This window comes from Garra rufa, chromosome 23, assembly GCF_049309525.1.
Source record: "Garra rufa chromosome 23, GarRuf1.0, whole genome shotgun sequence".
Lineage (NCBI taxonomy): Eukaryota > Metazoa > Chordata > Actinopteri > Cypriniformes > Cyprinidae > Garra > Garra rufa.
Genome location: NC_133383.1, coordinates 23,241,332 through 23,263,989, shown reverse-complemented (window position 1 = coordinate 23,263,989; position 22,658 = coordinate 23,241,332). Strand labels below are relative to the sequence as shown.

The 22,658-nt window shown below is 35.9% G+C and overlaps 2 protein-coding genes and 1 long non-coding RNA gene across 3 annotated transcripts in view; 1 reads left to right on the top strand and 2 right to left on the bottom strand.

The window, feature by feature from the left end:
• The window catches only part of LOC141299911 (protein mono-ADP-ribosyltransferase PARP14-like), a 29,908-nt gene extending 18,977 nt beyond the window's left edge, over positions 1–10,931 (bottom strand). Inside the window, 15 exon segments of the mRNA XM_073830274.1 lie at positions 181–618; positions 621–803; positions 893–1,099; positions 1,513–1,695; positions 1,833–1,895; positions 2,006–2,155; positions 2,315–2,420; positions 2,543–2,752; positions 2,897–3,127; positions 5,036–7,443; positions 7,581–7,811; positions 8,787–8,990; positions 10,234–10,264; positions 10,553–10,647; positions 10,757–10,931. Coding sequence (XP_073686375.1) covers positions 181–618; positions 621–803; positions 893–1,099; positions 1,513–1,695; positions 1,833–1,895; positions 2,006–2,155; positions 2,315–2,420; positions 2,543–2,752; positions 2,897–3,127; positions 5,036–7,443; positions 7,581–7,811; positions 8,787–8,990; positions 10,234–10,264; positions 10,553–10,647; positions 10,757–10,931 — 4,915 coding nt within the window.
• Positions 10,932–17,215: 6,284 nt separating this feature from the next.
• Positions 17,216–19,125, bottom strand: LOC141298701 (uncharacterized). The gene is made up of 4 exons (XR_012341620.1): positions 18,307–19,125; positions 17,722–17,793; positions 17,601–17,634; positions 17,216–17,436 (listed from the first exon to the last, which is right to left on the bottom strand). It is a non-coding gene; the product is annotated as an uncharacterized lncRNA (long non-coding RNA).
• Positions 19,126–20,046: 921 nt separating this feature from the next.
• Positions 20,047–22,658, top strand: part of LOC141298972 (uncharacterized) — a 3,674-nt gene continuing 1,062 nt past the window's right edge. Inside the window, exons 1-6 of the mRNA XM_073829261.1 lie at positions 20,047–20,193; positions 20,688–21,364; positions 21,528–21,573; positions 22,034–22,125; positions 22,277–22,387; positions 22,509–22,656. Coding sequence (XP_073685362.1) covers positions 20,170–20,193; positions 20,688–21,364; positions 21,528–21,573; positions 22,034–22,125; positions 22,277–22,387; positions 22,509–22,656 — 1,098 coding nt within the window. The 5' untranslated portion in view covers positions 20,047–20,169. The remainder of the gene's footprint in view (positions 20,194–20,687; positions 21,365–21,527; positions 21,574–22,033; positions 22,126–22,276; positions 22,388–22,508; positions 22,657–22,658) is intronic.

Sequence of the window (22,658 nt, the reverse complement as noted above, 5' to 3'; positions counted from 1 at the left end):
GTATTTCCTGTGCTCACTGAGTAGGGAGCAATGAACACTGTGTAGGGAACATGTCAATCAGAACACAGTTCATGCATGTAGTTCTCTTCAAACGAGCATACAGAATATGCAGAGCGGGGGGTCGCCAGAACTGGAATTATGATCAACTGACCTGTTATTTAAATTATAAAATATTCTCACCTTTTGTCTGCAGATCTACTCTCTTAATTTCAATCCTTATTCCTCTTCTTGTGGCCTGTTTGCGACCTAAATCTGCCTCATATTCTTCATTGTTAATCTTGATTCTCACTGAAGGTTGTTTATTCCGGTAGGCCTGTTCCAGGTCATAATTGGTGAACATATCAAATGTTTTAACACTTCGTCCATTCTCCTGATATTGCCACTGAACCATACTGTTAATTATAAATGCATCACTTCTTCGGATTTCTTTCCTTTCCACCTTTCTGATCATGTCTCGAATTTGACTCTCTGCAGTGTGAACATCTCTTGTCAGACCCTCCAGTGTGATGACAGAGTCTTGGCCTTTCTTCTCAAGCCGGACACTGACTGTGAGCTCCCTCTGCATGGTGTTCAGCATTTCTACATCTTCCCTGGTAAAACGAACTATGGCTGGATCACGATTGGGATGGTTACATGCTCCCGTAATATCAAACTGTTGATCATGTCCTTGGCTTCACTCAGGTCCTCTTGTGTCTCCCCGCACAGTTGAAACACAACTGGCTCAATTTCTTCACCCACCATCACAAAGTCATCATCTGTGGGAGATTCTGAACTTTCCCCCCAAAAGAAATGATGAACAGAATCTTCAAGAAAAAAACAGAGGGATTAATTACTGTATTAAAAAAAAATGGATAAGATTAGTGTAGTTTTTGTTTTATAATTCTATACTGACCTTTAATTTTGGTGAGCAGATTTTTATCCTCCTCCACTTTCTCACCAGATCTTCTGATCATGCTTTTGTGAAAGTCTGTCACCATATTTGTCTGGAATATAAGAAACTTCACAAGCCTTACATGTACTGGTTTCTTTTTCTTTACAAAGTCAACAACTGCATCAACCATTGCATCTGCAACATCAGCTGGATTTGCTCCACCCTGACCTAAAGGGTTAGAGACAAAAAAGAAAAGAAAATAGTGAATAATTCAAACAAAATGTAAATTGAAAAGGTTTAAAGGGAAGGTCTAATTCTATTTCATGCATTCTGATTTATTTACACTGTTAGTGTTTGATTCTCATGCTAAACATGACCAAAGTCTCAAAAATATGCCCACAACATATCCTAGAACTTGACAGTTTTCTGAGAGAAGCTGTACAGCTGTATCTGTCTTTTTTAAAATCTGATACAACTAAAGACTCTTCATGGATATGAAGGATGCAGTACTACTCTATAGGTAATCCAGATTAATATGAGATTGGCAGAAACTGTGTGTTATCTCCGCTTTAATTAAATGTACAATAAGCAAAATTCCTAATACAATTATGTAGAAAGTAAGATCACACAAAGCATCTTACCAGTGCCAAGAGCAGGGAAGGCAACAGAAGTAATCTGGCGTGACTCACATAACTTCAGAACAGATAAAACAACATCTTTAATTTCTGATGGACTATTGCGTCCAATAATATGGATGATGTTTCCACATGGAAGCCGTCCAGCTGAGGTCATAATCTCTGTTTGTTGTGTGCTTGATGATCTCACTATTAGAAAAAAAAGCATTTACCAATAGCATCTAAATTTTATTAGTTCTCTCTCAAAGAATATGTCAAAAATTCATGTATTCAAAAAGGTACACTTGTTGACCATCAACAAAAGGTAGATCTAAAAGAATACAAACCATTTTGTGAACATTCTTGTTCCACTTGTACTCCAGCAGCATCTAAAATGGCCTTGGATACTCCTGGATCATAAAGAGAAATCGACTGTTACATTATGATTCTCTTATTGTCAGATAAATTAAACTGGGATTTACTGAAACTGGTCAGAAAGTATGTGTGAACATAGATTAACCTGTTTTCAGTGAAAATGTCTGATTTGAGGAGTTGACAATGGCATCAGTTTTTTCTCTAGTTATGTCTCCTGATGAAACCTCCAGAGTCACTTGAGCCAGCTGCATAGTATGCACTCCAAGAGAAGGAGAGGAGACTTTGCCAACAGGCTCTAAAGAAAAACAAAGTTGTATGTAAAATCACTACAATTTAATTGTCTAACTTCCCCTTAATATATCCTTTGAAATTTGAATATATTTGTTATTAGAATAAATATTTTAGCAAAATGTACTTAAATAAGTATGGTGGACATTAAGTAAGAAAGTTTTACCAGAGGCCTGAGCAGATTTGCCAGAAATATTTATTTTAGGGACATGTCGATGTTCTCCTTTTGTGACAGGACCCTGAATTCCTTGTCTAAAGATGCTAGTAAAGCACTAATAGATAAAGCACAGAAATATACAAGAAAATACATACATGAGCAGCTGTGTTAGATTCTCATATTGGTCGTACAGTGTGTTTTTATGGTTCATGAATCTACTGTAATTTTCACACTCACCTGAACACTCTCTTTGTCAGAAGGGTGCACAATCACAGTTACCTCTCGAAGGTTTGTAGAGTTAAATTCCTGGACTTCTGTCAGCATGATTCTGGCCACCAGATCTTTAGGAAAGCCAAGATTTCCTGTCCCAATAGCTGGGAAGACGATAGAAGCCATTCTCCACTTTTCTGCATTTTTTAGGCAATTTTTAATTATCTGAATGAGTACCTTTTAAAATGTAAAAAATAAATATATTATAATCTTCAAAGCAAGTACCTTTAAAATAAATTAGTGAAGCCTAAGTATCACACATTTGCCATATCATTTAATCTTAAAAAAACAAACAACAGGTAAGAAACTTGTTATTCTCACAGTATTATCTGAGGCTTGTTTCCAAAATGGGCAAATAACATGAAAGACTTTTTGACATTTGAGTTTATAACCATCTGTGATGAGCATTTCACCATAATTCACATTCTTTGAACGAGTAGCTCTGGTGATTTCTGACTGGAGCTGATGACCAGCAGTCTGAAGGAGTGCTTTGGAGACGGCACCTTTACTGAGGTCCAAGTCCTCCGATATAGTGTTTACAATGACATCAGCCTGCAGAAGTAACAAAAAAGACATGTCTGTTGGAGAATTTGGTCACCACTGATTTGATTTCATCTCACTTTGAAATGAATGTGCAAAAGTACATTATAAAAAAAAAAAATAAAAAAATAAAAGTGTATATATATATATATATATATATATATATATATATATATATATATATATAAAATAAAAAATGAGTTATTAAAATAAATTTACTGCATAAATAACTAGTCCAAAATTTACGGTGCAAGCAATACAGCATAACATTATGCAGGGGTGTAGCTTGCGGGGTGGGGGTTCAGTAAGAAAGCCTGAAATTAACTGTCAGTTTTAACTTTTATTTATTAAAAACATGAATATAAAAATATTTAATAAGTAAATATTATATATATATATATTAGGGCTGTCAAATGATTAAAATTTTTAATCAGATTAATCAGACTTTTCAGTGGATTAATCATGATTAATCACTATTTGCAACACCTGAATCCTAACCATTTTTTTTTTCTAAAATGCATACCAAAATATAAATAACAGGATACATAATTTTCACATTTTCATATTATGGCAGGGCCCGCATCGGGCCTGTTTTAGGCTACTCCTTATTTTTTATATTTTAGACATCCATCAATAATGTCGCGCTGGTGGAAACAACACAAGACTTTCGCTTTTACTTTCGATAACGGCTGGGATGGCGCAACTGGAAGAGATCCGCGTTCAATCGCATGCAGTAGGCTAAAACAAATACCGGCAAAAATAAATAATAAATGTGTCGGGGAAAGAGTAAGGACATATCTGAATTATTTATTAATAAAGTGTATTCACTGTGAGTCAATGTGAGTCAATGTCGCAAAGTTCCTGCAATTTCATTTTTGGACGCGCCTTGAGAGAGAAATTTATCGTTAAGGATTACATATTAAATAAGTTTTTGTTTTCGATTTGTTTTATTTCGTTAAGTAATAATCTAAAACTTTCTATAGATATTTTTATCATGTCTGTGAGGCATGCATTTAGCTTTATTTTTGTTAAGCACTCCTGTTCAAGAACAAGACGACAGAAAGCGCATCATTTTTGTTTTCTTTATTTTATAAAAACACTGCAACGTTTTTTGGTGTATTACTTTTTCCTTTGTGAGCAAAAATGACGGATAATTTGAAATTGCTTCCACTGAAAAAATGCAATTGATTGAGCTGGTGCCTCGATGACCTGCAAAGCGGCTTTATGTATCTTCCACTCTCTGTCACTGTGTCAGTCACCGCTCTTTCGAGAATGAATGTAATTGTACGATGTACAGATGTAATTCCCAAAACATAAGAAAAACGAAATTTTTATACAAATTCTGAATGGATTATGGCATGGAAAGTGCAAAGCGCGCTCCCTTTATTATCACTAAAAGCGTCACAAATAGTTCATAGAGATCTCACAACGTTCCGTTATAATCAATAAAGCTTTCTAAACTACACAATGAATATTTTATTTACATCGCGTCTACACTTAGTCAGGAGATGAACAACGCTGGATTGTTTGTCAGATCTTCAATTGCTTTGCTTTCGTTTGAGGGTAGGCTATATCACCGTCTACCCCAGTAGAACCGGGCCTAAGCTTGGCTATATACCACTCCAGTTGCAGAGGGGCTGTCGCAAAGGCTTGTACTTGTTAACTGTACCATCATCATTCTTTTTATATTTGAATCCGTCCATAGGCTCACCTTGCTCCATCTCGCCTCTAGCTCCCCAATCCTGACAAATGATTCGTCACACTGCGCATGCGTGAAATGCGTTAAAAAATTTGACGTAATTAACAACAACAAAATAATTAACGCCGTTAACGCGTTATTTTCGACAGCCTAATATATATATGAAGTAAATATTTGCTATGTTATTATAGTCAACTTTTTATAATTAACAATTCACTTACACTTGCATCCTGGATGTTTCCTTTGCTCAAAGTGATTTTTAGTCCCTCTTGTGTAGTTTTTCTCTCAAGTACACTTAACCCTTCAAATTTATCTGATCTGCCACCATAGTTCAAGGCTTCTCTTCTCCAGTCTGCTTGTCCTTCTCTATTATCACGGCCTTTGGCACCTTCAAACTCTTGGTTTATTTGGCTATAGTTTCCACGACCATTTCCACGATAGCTGTGTCCATAGTTACTATACCCATGGGGCTTGGTTTGATGAGGGAAAGCTACTTTGGGGTTATAAGCAGCAAACTCTTTACTGACAGCTTGAGCCATTGACTTCACAGTGCTGCCATTATTATCAACCAAGTGAATTTCAGTTAATGTGCTACTAGAGCCTCTGAGATTATTATCTTCAATAAACTCCAACACCTCCTTAGCAATTGATTCAGTGCAAAGGTCTAGAGGACAACCAAATATCCCTGAGCTAATAACTGGAATCGCAATGGAGGAGCAGTTTCTGCTTGATGCCTGGTTCAGACTTGCCCTCACAGCTCGTCTCAGGCGTTGCACAGTGGTACGTCTGTCTGAATCACCAAAGCGAGGTCCAACAGCGTGCACCACATATTTACAGGGAAGACGACCAGCATCAGTGATGATGGCATCTCCAGGTTTCAGAGGCCCTTTTACTTTTGTGTGTAGGTCACAGTCTTTCTGCAGACATGGTCCAGCAGCTTGGAGAAGTGCTAAAGCTAATCCACCAATGTGCTTCAAATCTTCATTAGCAGCATTGACCACAGCATCAACATGGAGTTTACAAATGTTTACCTTCTTGACAGTAACAATTACTCCACCTGGAATTCGAACCTCACAAGAGACCTGGCCAATATCTTCAAGACTCCCTTCAGTAAATTCATCCTCCTCCTCTTCCAGCATATGATCCTCCTGAAGAACCACCACAAATCTTTTTTCCCTCAACAGCATTGAGAGCATCATTTTACCCTGCTCCTTGAAGTATTTCTTTGCTCCTGCCTTTTTAATGATCAGTGTGTCTGTGTAGAGACTATCTGTCAACCTTTTAAAGAAAGTCATAGCTGGTTGGACAAATGTACGCTCTCCAGACAGTTTGATCCAGGGCCTCTTTAAATCAAAACTAACTTTTATCTTATCAGACTTTATAGAATTCTGCCAGTCTTGTGGTTTTCTGCCTTTTATGAATTCAACTGCTGCATGTGACTTGAATCGAACGGTTTCTTCAATTCTAGTGTGTTTCTCAATAAAACATCTTAAGTTCTCACTGACCTCCATCACTGGTTCTCTGAATCCTGTCACTACTACTTTGTTTCTTTGTTTAGATAGGCTTATAAACACACACATCTTTTTGGGAGTACTAAACGATTTTTCCAGTTGTTTTTTAAGATTCTGCCACTCTGTCTTTTCAAGTACTCCCTGATCTTCTACAGTGAGGTCTTTAAATGCAAGAACCATATAAATCCTCTTCTCTGCCTCAGCAAGTGCTTTTTCTGTGCTTCCAATCACAACAACATCTCCATTTTCGATTGTGTAAACAGCAGTTATTCCATGAGATATGAAGAGCGCTCTGGACATTTCATCACAATCCACTGATCTCAGAAACTCCAAGATTGAATGGTCAACCTGTAAGGACTTCTGTTTTATATTTATTTTCTTTTCGAGGACCCAGTTTTTAAAGGCAAGAGTTTCTGTACGAAGACCTGATAAAGATAGTCTGTTAAATGTTTTGTTGTAGTCAATGGCAAGGTCTGGAGAAACAGCCTTTTGCAGGCCATCTTGTTCAAGCAGAGAGTACATGGCAGGAGTCATCTCCATGTTCTCTGTCACACTGTTCTTCTCTCTCTCTATTTGATCTGTTGCTGTTGCTATAATTTTATTTATGATGGGTTTCAATCCAACTACCTCACTGGCCATTCCTACTAGTGTTAGGACCTCTTTAGAGGCATCCATATTTGTAAAAACCTGATCTTTCACCACTTTCTTAATATCACTCTTCACATTAAACCATAAATCGTTTGACACCGGCCACTCAAATGTTAAGTAATCTGAGATAATTTTCTTGAAGTCATCAATGGCATTCTTACTCCAGCCATCAATGTATCTTTTGGTAACTCCTTTCTGCTTCAGTAATGCTGGATCTGGACTGAGCAAAACTTCAGGTTTGTCCATGTTTATTTGGCAGAACCTCATCTGGTCTTTAATAGAGGAAAGCTGCCCTTTCTTAAGGATGAACTCCCTAATGGCAGAATGTACACTGACTGTAATGGGTTCAGGCAGTTTCAAATGTGGCCTTTTGCCACCATATAAGACTGTATCCAGTGATTTAAAGTAAGGAAATATCTTGACTGGAACATCACAGATGTTAAACTCTTGCTTCGAACCCCACTCTTTGGCTAAAAAAAGAGAAATAAAAAAAAAAGTTAAAGTTACAGTGAATCAATGCATTAATGGTGGCAAACCTCAGTTAAAAGGTTTTACTAAATCTGGAACTGTAACAGGAAAGACTACCAGCAATTGCACATATATTTACCTTCCTCCTTAAAGGTAATCATGGCTGCTTGTTCTGATGGAATTGTGATAATGTTCTCCACTGGATAACCCCATTTCTCAAAATACAGTTCGAGCAGCATCTTGTTGTTGTTGGCCTCAGCTGGAAGATCCTCCACCCGCACACATGTGCTTCTCTCCAGTGCATAGGACCTCAGATTATACTGCTTGAATTTTTCATGTGTCCTGCTTTTCTCAAGGAACTTTTCTGCAGCTGTCAGAAACATTAAATCACTAATAATCATAATAACAATAATGTGCAAAAGTTTGTTTACATATTGATGCCATTAATACCTAATCTTATTATCCCCGTAGATGAAATTGCATGCTTTAACACAGGAAGCCATAAGCACAGCTGATTTGTAACTATTATTATTCAATAATTAACAATAATAAAGGTGTTCAGTATTTCTGCACACTGCAACCAGCTGTTAACTACCAACAACATCCTAGATAGTTTTCTTACATTCAAGTTTTGCAAAGCACCCAGAAATGATTTGCAAATGTTTGGAAAATGTGTCATATGTCTAAATCAACTGTTTACAGAAACCATGATCCAGCTCATAAAATGTTTTTAATGTGATTCAAATTAGTAAAATAATTTCCTGTACATGTATTGACTTGTTTTAATAAAATTGTTTGATAGAATGCATATTTTCAGTACATTCTGTTTGATAAGGTGAGCCACATTATATAACATCAGCTTTCTGTTGGTGAATATGTATCACCAATATGAACCCATTGCAAAATCTGTGTGGGGAAATCTTTCACTACCGTGTGAAATTTGCATGATATGATCATATGTTCTTGTGTGTTTGCATATTTTGATTTGTGGTGACTTAGGCATGTTCAAAAGAAATTCTAAGTAACTTATAATAATAATAATCGTCTTGCTATTGTCAAAAGGCATCAGCAACAGACGATATCTCTGCCTGTCGTCGATACATGATACTATCGTCTATCGGCACAACCTTACACAGTGGTTAACATTCCTCTGTCCCAACTTTTTTGGAGTGTGTTGTATCCATCAAAAATCAATATTTGTTTAGAATTACATTTTAGTCCATTTAATAAAGGTTAAAGAGAATAAACAAATAACATATTTTTAATTTTATGGCATTTCACAAACGTCCCATGGAAACGTGGAATTGGGGTTGTATTTATTTTTTATAGGAGTAGAGCAACTTACCACTGGAATTTTTAAAAGTCACAACTGCTTTTCTTATTTCTGGTATTAATTCCATGCTAAAGTCATCATCAGAAAGACCGCTGATGTTCTCCACCAAAAGACTCAAAACATCTGGTTTAAAATCATCTAGTAGGTTCTCTAGGACCACAACACTCGACTCTTGAGACTTCTCCAGATCCACATTGGTCTGAGGGGAACTTTGATCTTCTAGAAAAATTGAAAGTGATGCATGTTTGAATTCCCCTACAGTTAACTTAACCATAAAAATAATTCAAGATCATTTTATATCTACTGGGTATACCAAATTGTTGTCTTTACCATTGATATCAGTTATAACAGTAAGATAACCTCACCAATAAAAAGATCACATGTACATATACTTCCAGATGATTTACTTACTTGGTTCCTGATATCCACATGCCTGCTTCTGGGAGATCACATCATCTTGGCCTTGAGCACAATTAAATAATAATAGTAATAATAATATAGACTTGCATGCATCACAAGACAACATTTTTCTTATGCAAATTAAAAAAAAGTTTAAGTCTCCCTATACAGGCAACTATGATACAAGATTAATTAATAAAGTCGTTGTCAGAATTATTAGCACCCTTGTTAAATATGAACAAAGACATTTTTCTCTACCACGCTATGGCCAAAGTTATTCTTACCCCTATTTGCTATATTTAATTACAAGGCAACACAAAGGCCAAATTCCCTTACTCATCCATCACAATGAGGAACACCGATTAATATTGTGTTGAGGTGCAGAAAAAGATTGTTAAGCTTCACAAAATAGAAAGCTGCTATAAGAAAATAGCTAAAGCATTGGACAATTCCCACTTCCACTATCATGGCAATAATTAATAGGTTTTTAAAAGCAGATAGTGTTATAATTTTGCCTGGAAGAGGATATGTCTCTATATTGTCTATAAAAGCAAGACAAGGAGGCCAAAGACTCTCCAAGGATCAAAGCTGGAGAATTGCAGAATAAAAATAAATAAAATAAATACAGTTATTTCCCTTAGTTTTGTTTCTTCAATCTGGGATGGCTTTTATGATCAGATGAAATTTAAAAAAAAATAGTTGTTTGGGAGCAAACACTCAATAAGGGTTAAATAGTTAAATAGTATCCCATGTCTACAATTAAATATACTCCTTTATCTTTAATGTTGTGTGCCAGAAATCTTATAATGAGCCTTTTTTGGATCTTCCATCAGAACAATAATCCACAACAAACATCAAAATTGATAACTGTCAGTTGTTTTATCAAATGATTCATATTTACCGAAGGTGCCAATAATTCTGAACACAACTGTCTACGTAATGTTCTCACTACGGAAGGAATGTGTGAGTACATCATCAACAACAGGACAACAACCTATCCAAAAAAAGATCACATGCAAGTAAGCAGCCAGAGATCAAAGTTCAGATAATTTATACTTACTTGGTACCTTATTTCCACATGCCTTCTCTGTCTGAAACCACACAAGTGTAAAGCATTTATGAGTGCATAAAAGACAATGCTACAAAACAAGTAGAGCAAGTTATTTGTTCTTTCCACTGTTTAAAAAAAGAAAAAAACAAAAAAAAAAAAAACAATGAGAAATGACAACCATCTTTCTGGAGAAACTCTAAAAATATGTCTAAGTCTGTACAATTAAAATAAGATGAATATTTTGATGATAGACCTTATTATTCATAAATACTGTTAACTTGACTCAATCTAAAGGGATTTGTAGAGACATAAGTCTAATTATACTCACTTTTTGTCCAGTGCTGGGTTTGTACACTTTTAAGTTGATTTTCTGATTGTCAATGGTAATAAAGTGTTCTGCCTTTGTGAGCACACCATCTCGACCTTGAACACAACCAGTTACACTTAGTCAAACACATCACAACACAGCATTTTTCTCTCACTAATTGAAAGGACTTTTATAACATATTGTTTTGTTAACCTCAGCACTTACTGTCAGATGATTTAAACAGAACCGTAGCAAAGTTGCTCTTATCATCATATTGCACGACACAGTCTCCTCCCTGAGATTTCTTCTTACTCTGAAAGTAAATCTGAAGTTTAGTTTTCACACTTTTAACATGTTTAGGCCCCCAGTCTCCCTCTATAGTGACAGGATAATCATCCATTGTGATTCTTTTGGTTACTGAGAAAATAACTTGCGTGTCAGTATTTATAGTTGAACCACACCCTCCAGCTTGTTTCTTATTTTCACTTTTATTTCGTGGTAAATTTACCTGTGACCTGTTAATCTAGCCCTTGTGCATTGTTTCAATTTACAACCTTTCGTTATGTTTCGTGGCTGAAAACAGCCACTACTTTAAACTGCTGTAAAAATGTATCAGATAAATATTTTTTTCAATTTTTTTTGCATAAATCTATTAATCAACCTCAGTCCTGCTCAAAAATACTAAATGTTTAAAAAAAATTCAGGATTTTAACTCTTTAATTGCCAAATTCCTAAATGATGTCACTGATTTGGGAAAAACCCCCCACAAATTTACTAATTTTCAATATAAAAGGTAATTGTGGCCTGGATTTTTTTTTTTACCTTTTTAACAGTCTTGGACATAGATTAGTAAGAACATTGGCTTTCATGCATTGTTAGTTTTGGCGCAGCATCAGATTTTCATTTTTTCTCCCTCATTTATTGTTTGTGGCTGTTTTTGCCCCATTGACTTCCATTATAACCACATTTTTTGATTGCAAAGCCATGACACCATATAATGCTGAATTCTTGATTGTTTGTGGTTTTCCCTGTTGGGAAGGGGTCAAATTTGTAAATTGTACTGTTGATTATCAGTTGGCCCCATTAACCCTTTAGATAGGCCTTTGCAAAAAAAAGCTTAGTTTTACATAGAGTTCTATGGAGTATAACGGCATATTATAGTGTGCGTGTGTGTGTGTGTATGTGTGTATGTGTGTGTGTGAGCGTGTGTGAGTGTGTGAAAGTGTGTGCGAGTGTATGAGAGTGTGTGTGAGTGTCTGCGAGTGTGAGAGAGACCTCTGTGCACCTTGATACATCTCAGAAAATAAAAAAAGCACCTCAGCTCTCAGAACTATATGGTAAACAAATACATAAATATACTTTCTTTATTTTTGTTTATTCCATGTCGTTCTAAGAGCTGAGGTGCTTATTTTGATTTTCTCAGGGGTATCAAGGTGCACAAAGGTCTCTCTCACACTTTCACACACTTTCACTCACTTTCACACACTCAAACACACTTAGACACACATACACACACACACACACACACACACACACACACACACTATAATATGCCGTTAAACTCCATAGAACTCTATGTAAAGCTTTTTTTTTGCAAAGGCCTATCTAAAGGCCAACTGATAATAAACAGTAAAATGTACTAATTTGACCCCTTCCCAACAGGGAAAACCACAAACAATCAAGAATTCAGCATTATATGGTGTCATGGCTTTGCAATCAAAAAATGTGGTTATAATGGAAGTCAATGGGGCAAAAACAGCCACGAACCGTAAATGAGGGAGAAAAAGTTAAAATCTGCTGCTGCACAAAAACTAACAATGCATCAAAACCAATGTTGTTTCTAATCTTTGACATGTCCAAGACTGTGATAAAAGGTAAAAAAAAAATCCAGTCCACATTCACATTTTATATTGAAAATTAGTCATTTTGTGTGGTTTTTTTTTCCCAAATCAGTGACATCATTTATTAATTTGGCAATTAAAGAGTTAAAATCCTGATTTTTTTTTTTTTTTTCAACATTTAGTATTTTTGAGCAGGACTGAGGTTGATTGATAGATTTATGCAAAAAAAATTGAAAAAAATATTTATCTGATACATTTTTACAGCAGTTTAAAGTAGTGGCTGTTTTCAGCCACGAAACATAACGAAAGGGTAGTAAATTTGCCCACAGTGTAATGTTGAGTTTTGAAAAATTTCAAAGCATTTTCCAAAATATGTATCAAAATAAGATTAGTCACCAAAAATCATTCCATTTGCTTTAACAGAGAAAAAGTTGTGGCCAAATTAAGACTCAACAGCACCCCTCAGTGGACGAAAACTATGGGATTAGATTTCTGCCACAATTCTGAGCGCTAAAGATCATATTTTGAGCGTGCAAAAGTGCATTTTGCACGCACATGCATTGAGTTTTGTGGAGAAAATGTCCGTCTCGCAAAGAAGAAAGTATTTTGAGCGCATGAAAATCAGTTTTGTATTTAAAATAAGTTTTTGTATGTGTGTCGATCTTCTCTTTTGCGTGTGCAACGTTTCACCAGCTTGCTCCCCTGATGCTTACCCTCTACGCTCTCTAAATGCCAACAGTTCGCTTGCTCAACACAGAGCCATACAGAGAGAGAGTTGCGACAACTCCGTTGACGCCAATGGACCATTTTTTTTCAGCAATGGCGGATCGTGGAGACGCTCAATAGTTCCCGGAAGTTCGCGCTAATAATATCAGCGCCGTAGAGATGCAGCAGAAGAGATCGCTGTGATCAACTTTTAAACGGTAAGACATTTATAAAACAGAACTGTATATTATCAGCACAGCTAATCAATTTAACTTGTGCATTAAAACAGATTATTATTACATTATTTCTCACTTAATTAGTAGATACGGGATGTCATGCATTCTGTTCGTGCAGTTTTATCCATCATTGTGTAATTAAGGCTTTTAAACATGATTTTTGCTGGTGGGAGCTACTTAATAGTTCTGGATTTATTGCAATGAATGCTGATTGACCTAAGTGAGAATGAAAATTTTAAAAAAAATTTTAAAATTTAAAAATTTTCGTTTCAGAATCATGCTAGGCTATATATATATATATATATATATATATATATATATATATATATATATATATATATATATATATATATATAGCCTATATATTATATACCACTGCTGTATTATAGCAGTATTGACTGTAAACCTGTACATTATTACTGTTTTTACACTTAAACGTCTTAGCTACTATAGAACTACTGTGTGAAGGATTAGTGATGCCACAGGACTGAATTGTGATGAAGCATCACTAAACCATTTCTCCTGTTATTCTCCTTCTCTATCCTGCTTTCAGAACAAGAACCACCTGAAGTAAAACAGTGCCAGCTCCTAAGTATAATTACAGTACATCACATTTTGTTAATGCAATCTAAAGATTGCTCCTGCTGACTATATCCAGTTTTTTATGAAGACTTCAGATTAGGCACCGAAATGAAATTCTTGGCCGAAGTCGAAGCCGAATAATAATGAAATGCTTGGCCAAAGGCCGAAGGCCGAATACCGAACGCGGTGTTTCGCATTTTTTTCTATTTATTTTGTCCATTTTTTCACCATTACAATTATTAAATAGTAAAAGTTTTTAGTACAAAGTGTGTGTATGTGTAAAGCTACGTTGGCTTATATTATTCATACAAAACCTACTCACAAATAAACATCAAAAACAAAGTGGGCTGCAAGGAATGTCTGTGCAAAACAGCTTTTAGTGGCAAATTTCTATACAAGAACAGTATCACAAAAGAACATTTTGATAGATAACAAAAAATATTTAAAGTATTAGACATATAGGCTACTGTAGACAGAATTAGAATAAATAAAATGGAAATGTCTACATATTACTACTATAACTACTGTAAACTTTGCAAATAAGAGATCAGCCCCTGCCCTATAACTGTTCTATCTTGCAGAGGAGCTAATTTGTGTGCATCTGTATGAAACACGCGTAGGGAAAAAAGAACGACAGAAAGAACGGCTCCCCCCAGCCGCGACTCGGCTCCCATCGTTCATGTTAATGAGCCGTTCAAAAGAATCGGTTCGTTCGCGAACGTCACAACTCTACTACTTTCCTTTTCGCTGCTGCTCCTTGCCGTAGCCGCCGCCGTGTCTTTCCCGTACTCTGCATGATGTTCGGGTGTCTTGATTTTAAGTGATAAATTAAACTTGAAGTGCTGTACGTTTTTGCAGATGCACCCCCTCTGGACAATTCAGCAGAACAGTGTCTGCAAGCCGCCGTTTTTGCCTCTTTCTCTGACACTTTAAAGCGCTTCCACACTGCGGACATGTTTGCTGCATAAAGCGCGCGCCTCTCACTCTACGCGGGTTACTGTTTGATCACGTCATTAAAAACGTCTTTATTCGGCAAAATTTATTCGGCCTTTTTACTTATTCGGCCGAACACCGAAAGTGCTTTTTTTGCCATTTTCGGCCGAATAATTTCGGTTCCCGAACATTCGGTGCATCCCTACTTCAGATGACCAGCACCTGTGAAGAGATGACGCCAACACTTGAGAGGACTTCAGATGAAGCAGACTCTAAATAAACATACAAAACTGCTAAATTGTCCTTGCATTGTAATCAACATGATCACATCATGCTTTAATTTGTTCATTGTTTCTTATTACATGACGTTACTTAACTGCATGATTTGTATAGCTTTATTTAAAAAAAAATCTGCAAAATGAACACTACAGTAAAACAGATGTTAACAGAGCTCTTATTTGTAAAGCTGCTAGAAACAATGTGTATACTAAAAAGTGCCATACAAATAAATGTAAATTAAACAAAACTTGATGCATCAAGTTGCTCTCCTCTCCAGTAGAGTAACTACTTTCACTCTGCTTTATGTAACTGGTGCACTCCCACTGTAATGGAGACTGTTCAAGGACAACTTGGTTTATAATTTATTATAAATATCTAAATCGATTTCTGTAAATATGTGCATAACAAAACTCAACATACAAATAATATATGATTTAATGTGTAAAAATGTTTTAAGTTTTTTCAATTTGAATATAGGCCTACTACAAATATATTTTTATATTATTAATAATTGAGGGGTGCACAAGAATCAAAAACCTTAACCAAGATTCATTTTCACTTAATCTTAAAATATATTTACTTATTTGGAATTAATTTAAAAAAGACAACAAACTTAACACTTACAATGAGATTAGTAAAACGACAATAAACATTAAGATGTGATTGCACTTGATTAACATACAAGCTGTAAGAACACACACGCACATATATAAATAATTATATTTATATATAGAGGCTGAATTACTTGGTAAAAGACCACTATGTCGTTTATATAGCAAACACGGACTTTTACCATGGTAACTTCAGCCTTAAATATGTTAACAAGGCAGGTACGGATCGCTAACCACATTAATCCTCAAATATTAGCGGTTTTTATCTTTTAAAACCAACACTATTACAACTACATGTATATATACTACGTATATATTAATACATTAGTTTTTAAATAATGTCAATAAATAATTTTTTGTCAACTAAATACCAAAAATCGCTGTTCTGTCCCTCTAACTCACTGGCTGCGTTCGAAACCGCATACTCAATGAGTAGGTACTTAATTTCAATAAGTACTTACTTAACGAGCGCTAAAAGAGTACGTACTCTACAGCCAAATCTCGTTGAGTATGGATGTGATCTGCACGTCTTCCGCCATGTTGACGTTATCATGTGACCAACGACGTTATAACAAGTGCAACAACTTAACATATAGCGACAGGTTTAATTCATCTTTCTATAAATATTTTGATATTGATGAAATTTGTTCATTTTGTGGTAATGTTGAAGAAACAGCTGTTCTTTTATTGTGATTGTATAACAGATACGTTTTGGGTTCATTTAGGTTTTTGTATTTTTTAATTCTTAAAGAAATAATTTTTGTCAGGAAAGCCCAAATTCTTTATTTTTTGAAAAAGTTATTTCTTTTGTTTTGTATTCAAAATTGTTTATCCACACGCAAAGCTAGCTTAAATTCTTGTTGAATTTCTCTTTTCAGCCCTGAGGCTTATCAATAACAAAAACAAATCCAATTTTTGATAAACGATGATGTGAATATTTTGATTATTCAGAGATATTTAATCATATTTCCCCATGTATATAATTGCATACTATGATGTAAGCAAGCCTAATAGTTATGTTTTTAGTTTTTCTCATTATGATTGTTCATTGTTAAAGATAAATACCATCTTTCCCTGAGCCTGTAATTGTAAGTTAGGTAGTATTAATAATAAAAAGAAAATAAGCACAACAGGTGCTCAAACACCTCATAGCATCAGTAACACAACAACCCTACCTAGTACATCTTCAATATCTGCACAAAGGAGACGTGGATCAGCTGCTTGAAGATCTTGTGTTTGGAGGTGTTTTTTGAGGATTTTACACTCCAAAAAATGTAAGTATTACTACTTAGAAATTAAGATTACCTCAGAATGCACTGATCAATAATAATGATAAATGCTGACCTATAATTAATTATATTTTTTAGTAAAACAAGAATGTTTTTAATTAAGTTAATTAATTAAGTAATTAATTAATATGTTAATGAAACTTATATTTTATTTACTGATAACAACATGGATATATGAGTAAAATAATAAAGTAACCATGAACATAAATAAAGACACATGGAACAAAGCTTTATTCAGACATATTGGTATTTTAGTCTTTCTCTAGATGCTCTCGCTGGCTCTTTGGTCTCTGAGGATGAAGAGACAACAGCAACATCTGGTCCAGATGAGACCAAGGGCAGGTGGAGTGATGGAGGGTCTCATCGATGGCACTTGACCATTTCCAGGATGTTGCTGTGGATTTCTCTTTTCTCGATGCACACACCAGTCTGCAGCAGATATTTCAGATCATACAAAGATGCACAAATACAATACAAAAGTTGTCATTTTAACAGCACAATTTCATTAGATCTCTGTATTAGAAGTAACAAAATTACCAAACTTTATATTAAGTTACAGATTTAACTTTTTTCCCCACAAATGCTGCTGTCACCTTTCCTTTCAGGTCCTGCTCCACCGCAAAATATCTGCAACAAAGGCACAGAAATCTAGAATCAGTTTTTTTTTTATTATTAATAAACTGCAACTTAAGGTTTTGTCTGTTGTGTACTCACTCAAAGCCTTTGATGGCAGCACTGCTTCATCAGTCACTCTTCACCAGACAAGCATACTTGTCTCATCTGTCCCTGTAACATCCACACAAGATTCAGCTCCCTCTGATTCATGTGCTCAATACTACATTTATGAGGTAGCTGTTGTGTTCATTGGCTTTTTATCCAATACAAATGCTCCTGAATTTATCAACAGTACTATTAGACAAATAAATTAGATAACTCATGTTTAGTTACTATATGTACATGTGTTTATTTACATTACATTAATCTAAAGCAGTCTTGACAACAGAGAATTCTACTTAAACTCACATAACGTCCATCACTCGTTTAGATGTCTGTTTGGTGTTGTGATGTGCTCATTTAATTCTCTCAGAACATGTTCCTGTCAGTTGTTAAACATTTAGTAATCATCTTTAAGATGCTATGGTCGCTATACGTAATAAAACGTGTTTTACAGCGAAATCACAAATATACTTCAACGTTACACGTATTGACACACCTTATGCAAATCATCAGTTTACGATACAGTAGCTCAACAAATACGATTTTAAGACAGGGAACCGTGTTTTGGTTTGTAATACTCACATTTGTAAACACTCTCGTTGCGGTTCCCAATCACGTCTGATGATGACGTTTTGGCCTCCTGTGGCCTCCTGGGATTGAAAAGTGTGCATCGGATGAACACTTCAGAATCTGGGCTGAAGCAGTAGGACATCCGGGGATTTCTCGCCTACTCTTTTATGAATACCGAGGTTTCGAACGTACTTCTTTCTTCACGTACTCTTTTTTCCTACTAGATAGTAGGTAAGTAGGCATATTCGAACGCACTTTAAGTAGACGTTCGTCCGAATCTCGCGAGAATTAGTGCACTCGCCTACTGATTCTCGCCTACTCTTTTATGAATACTGAACATTCAAACATACTTTTTTGCTCGCCTACTGCTTTTTGCCTACTATATAGTATGGAAGTATGCGGTTTCGAACGCAGCCAATGTATTCCAATAGACCTTTCTCACAACTTCCGTATTTTGCGCCGGAAATACGTAATTGCTGTGTAAACCCATTTCCGCCCCGGTATGCCGGTAACCAGTTAAACAACGTGAAAAACGCTTAACGTGGCTTAATGTATGTAAAAAACGACCAGGAAACCGCAAGTTTCTGTCAGACCTTACGTGGAACAAACATTAACTACTATCAAAAGAACGAGCCCTTATTCCACATATAAAGTGAATAATATCACGTTAAGCGTTTTCTCCCCCATAGAAGCCCATTATAAGGAAACAGCTTAACGTGGTTTACGTACCTCAACAGCGACCAGGGAAAACCAAACGTATGTTAAATTTGACTTATAATAAATACTTGCTGCTGTCAAAAGAACGAGCTCTTATTCAGCATATAAAGTGCGCGCCCCATAGAAGTCCATTATAACAAACCATGTTAAGCTTTTTCCTTAATGGAGTTCTATAGGGAGAAAAGCGTGATATTCACTTTATATTATTCACTTTATATGCTCAATAAGAGCTAATTATTTTGACAGCAGAAAGTGTTTATTATAAGTAAAATTTTAAGCCACGTTAAGTTTTTTTTTTTTTGTATAATAGACTTCTATGGGGCGCGATTACTTTATATGCTGAATGAGAGCTCGTTCTTTTGAGAGCAGCAAGTGTTTATTTTAAGTGAAATTTAACAGAAGTTTGGTCTTCCCTGGTCGCTGTTAAGGTAAGTTAATAAACCAAGCTGTTTCCTTATAATGGGCTTCTATGGGGAGAAAACGCTTAACGTGATATTATGCACTTTATCTGTGGAATAAGGGCTCGTTCTTTTGATAGTAGTTAGTGTTTGTTCCAAGTAAGGTATGACAGAAATTTGGGGTTTTCTGGTCATTTTTTACGTACGTTAAGCGTGTATAAACGCGGATAAACTCTTAGTGGAAAAACGTATATCCTTTATCCAATTTGTTCCTCTTTGTGACGGAGTTTTCCTACACGACTCTTATGGGGTCTGCAAAAGTTATCTTTGACAAACCAGCGAGGGAAGTTGTGTAGACTCTCTCCATTTTAATTTTAAATTACCCGGCTTTCTGCTGTGTTGACATTACACAGGAAGTCTGCATACCCTGCGATTGCGTATTTCCGGTTTCTGTGAAAAAGGTCTATTGCCCGCTATGAACTTCCTGGAACTATTTGAGGGCTGCGTGAATCACGTGACGATCGACCGTTTTGGACTTCCGTTGTCGCAACTCTCCGTATGGCTCTGGCTCAACACAACCCAGTGTTACAATGTGCCATAATTCCAGCCAATCAGAGACGAGGTAGCCAAATTCTGATTGGCTGGCTTGACAACCAATCACAACGTTCCCTGCATTACCGACGACAGCGGAAGAAAAATAAATGGGAGGAGAGGCGTTTGTGTAACTTAATGGCTTGAATACTATTCGTTTCAGGATCAAATGTCTACAACTCGACGATCACAAGTAAGTAGCTTATTTTTAATCAAAATCAAATCGTATTATTACATAATGGCATGTCCCAGTGTTTCCTACACCTAAATTAAGTGGTAGTTCTAACTTATCACTGAACTGAGAGATGTGTGTTAACTGTACCTCACTTGCCTTAGAATATTTTTAAATAAAAGTCATCAAATGAAATGCAGGAAAATACAATGTAACATATAATACTTCACATATTTGGTATTATTCAAACACATAGAGATGTTCTGAGAAACTGGATTGCTAAATAAATGAAATAAAAAAGAAAATATATGTGTAACAATGACATTTATGCAAGGATAACAGTAAGTGAAAGTTGTGTGACCCCCTAAACATAAACATCTTGTGGCAATGCCCAATATATGCAAAACAGTCCACTTTATATTGTTATGTTTGTAATTTGTTATATTGTATGACAATATGCATGCTTTTTAAAAGATGTTATTTGACAGAATCTTTATTTGACCTGTATTCCACAGGATATTCTGAAAGAGCAGTTTTTGGACAGACTTCTGAATAAATTGCAATCTGCAATAAATCAGCAACCCCTTAACCTTGATTATTTGGAGTTTATTAGCCACCATGAGCTTGTTATTCTTGAATCATTCTCTGGACAGATAGATATACCTCCAGAGATTTTACATGGTCTGCAAAACCTTTATCACTTGGTCAGGTCTGAGATTGAGGGTACACGTGTGCCAAGTGTGGAAGTGGAAACAGTCATTGGTCCAGGTGCTGGATGCCCAAAAATTGTAATTGAGAGGGAAAAACTAAAAGATTTGCTGGATACACATTTACCTGTTTCTTGCATTGCCAAATGCCTTGGTGTTTCTACAAGGACAGTTCACAGAAGAATGAAAGAATTTGATCTTTCTGTCAGAGGAACATACAGCACAATCACAGACCCTGAGCTGGATAATGTAATTTCAGCTATCAAGTCTCAGATGCCGAATGCTGGTTACCGCATGGTCCAAGGACATCTGGTTTCAATGGGACTTCGTGTTCAGTGGTGGCGAATGATGGCGTCTATGCATAGAGTCGATGCAGTGGGTATCTTTTCACGGCTCACACAACTTGGATGTGTAGTACGGCGAAGCTATTCTGTGCGAGGCCCCCTTTCCTTGGTACATATTGATACCAATCATAAACTGATAAGGTAGAGTATGTTTACATTCAAATTGATGCATAAAGTAGAGGTTGAGGGCATAGTAAACCTGATTTAGGCCTAATACATTTTTTTAGTGTATTGGTGGTGGAAGATTAGGGATTAGTTAAGATATAGTTTGCCTAATAATTTTATTTCTTTTCAACCCATTTAGGTACAATATTGTTGTGTTTGGTGGAGTGGATGGCTACTCAAGAAAGGTACATTTTCATTGAATAATGTTCATTAATATGTTTAGAGATTAATTTAAGGGCACTAAGAATCCACATAGACATTAAATCAGGGGTTCTCAACTCTGGCCTGTGAGATCCATTTTCCTGCAGAGTTCAGCTCCAACCCAGATCAAACACACCTGAACATGTTATTTAAGGTGCTTAGGATCAGTAGAAAGTTACAGGTAGGTGAGTTTGAGCAAGGTTGGAGCTAAATTCTGCAGGAAAATGTATTTTGCAGGCCAGAGTTGAGAACCCCTGCCTTAGAGTTATACATGTTGATGTGTCTGATAATTTTATGGGAGTAATTATTGTCACCAAGATTTAAGAACTCTTTTTCAACCTTATAGGCCATTTATGAATTATGAAAAATAAAACAGTCTGCAGATATCACTTTTTGTGTTCCACAGAGTAAAGGAAGTCATACAGATTTGTTATATTATTTCAGATTATGTACCTGGATGCTGCTACTAATAATAAAGCCTCAACAGCATTTTCATTTTTCCTGAAGTCTGTACACCTCCATGGCTTACCATCAAGGTATTATGCATAGTTACGAAACATAATTAAAAATATGAAATATTGAGGGATCTTGAAGTCACAGATTTTCATTGTTTTATTGCCATAAAATCTGCAAAACAAAAGGCTTCTTTTAGATACTGGATTTGACAGTCTTATAATTGTGTTGTAGGGTTAGGGGAGATCAGGGAGTGGAAAACGTTGAGATTGCTCACTACATGTTTACCACACGTGGAACAGGAAGAGCAAGTTTTATTTCAGGAAAGAGTGTTCACAACCAGCGGTATTTAGTTGCTGCCTCACATTTCATTGGCATTGAACGATTCAGATGTGTTATTTTTAGAAATTTAAAATAATCTTTGTGTTTTCCTAAAAACTGATTTAATAAATGAATTGCATTTTAGTATCGAGCGCCTTTGGAGAGATGTCTGGATGGCTGTCACAAGCAAGTACTATGATGTCCTACACACTCTTGAGGAACATGGGCTGTTGGACATCTCGGACATCCACCACTTGTTTGGGGTACATTACATCTTTCTTCCTCGCATTAGGGT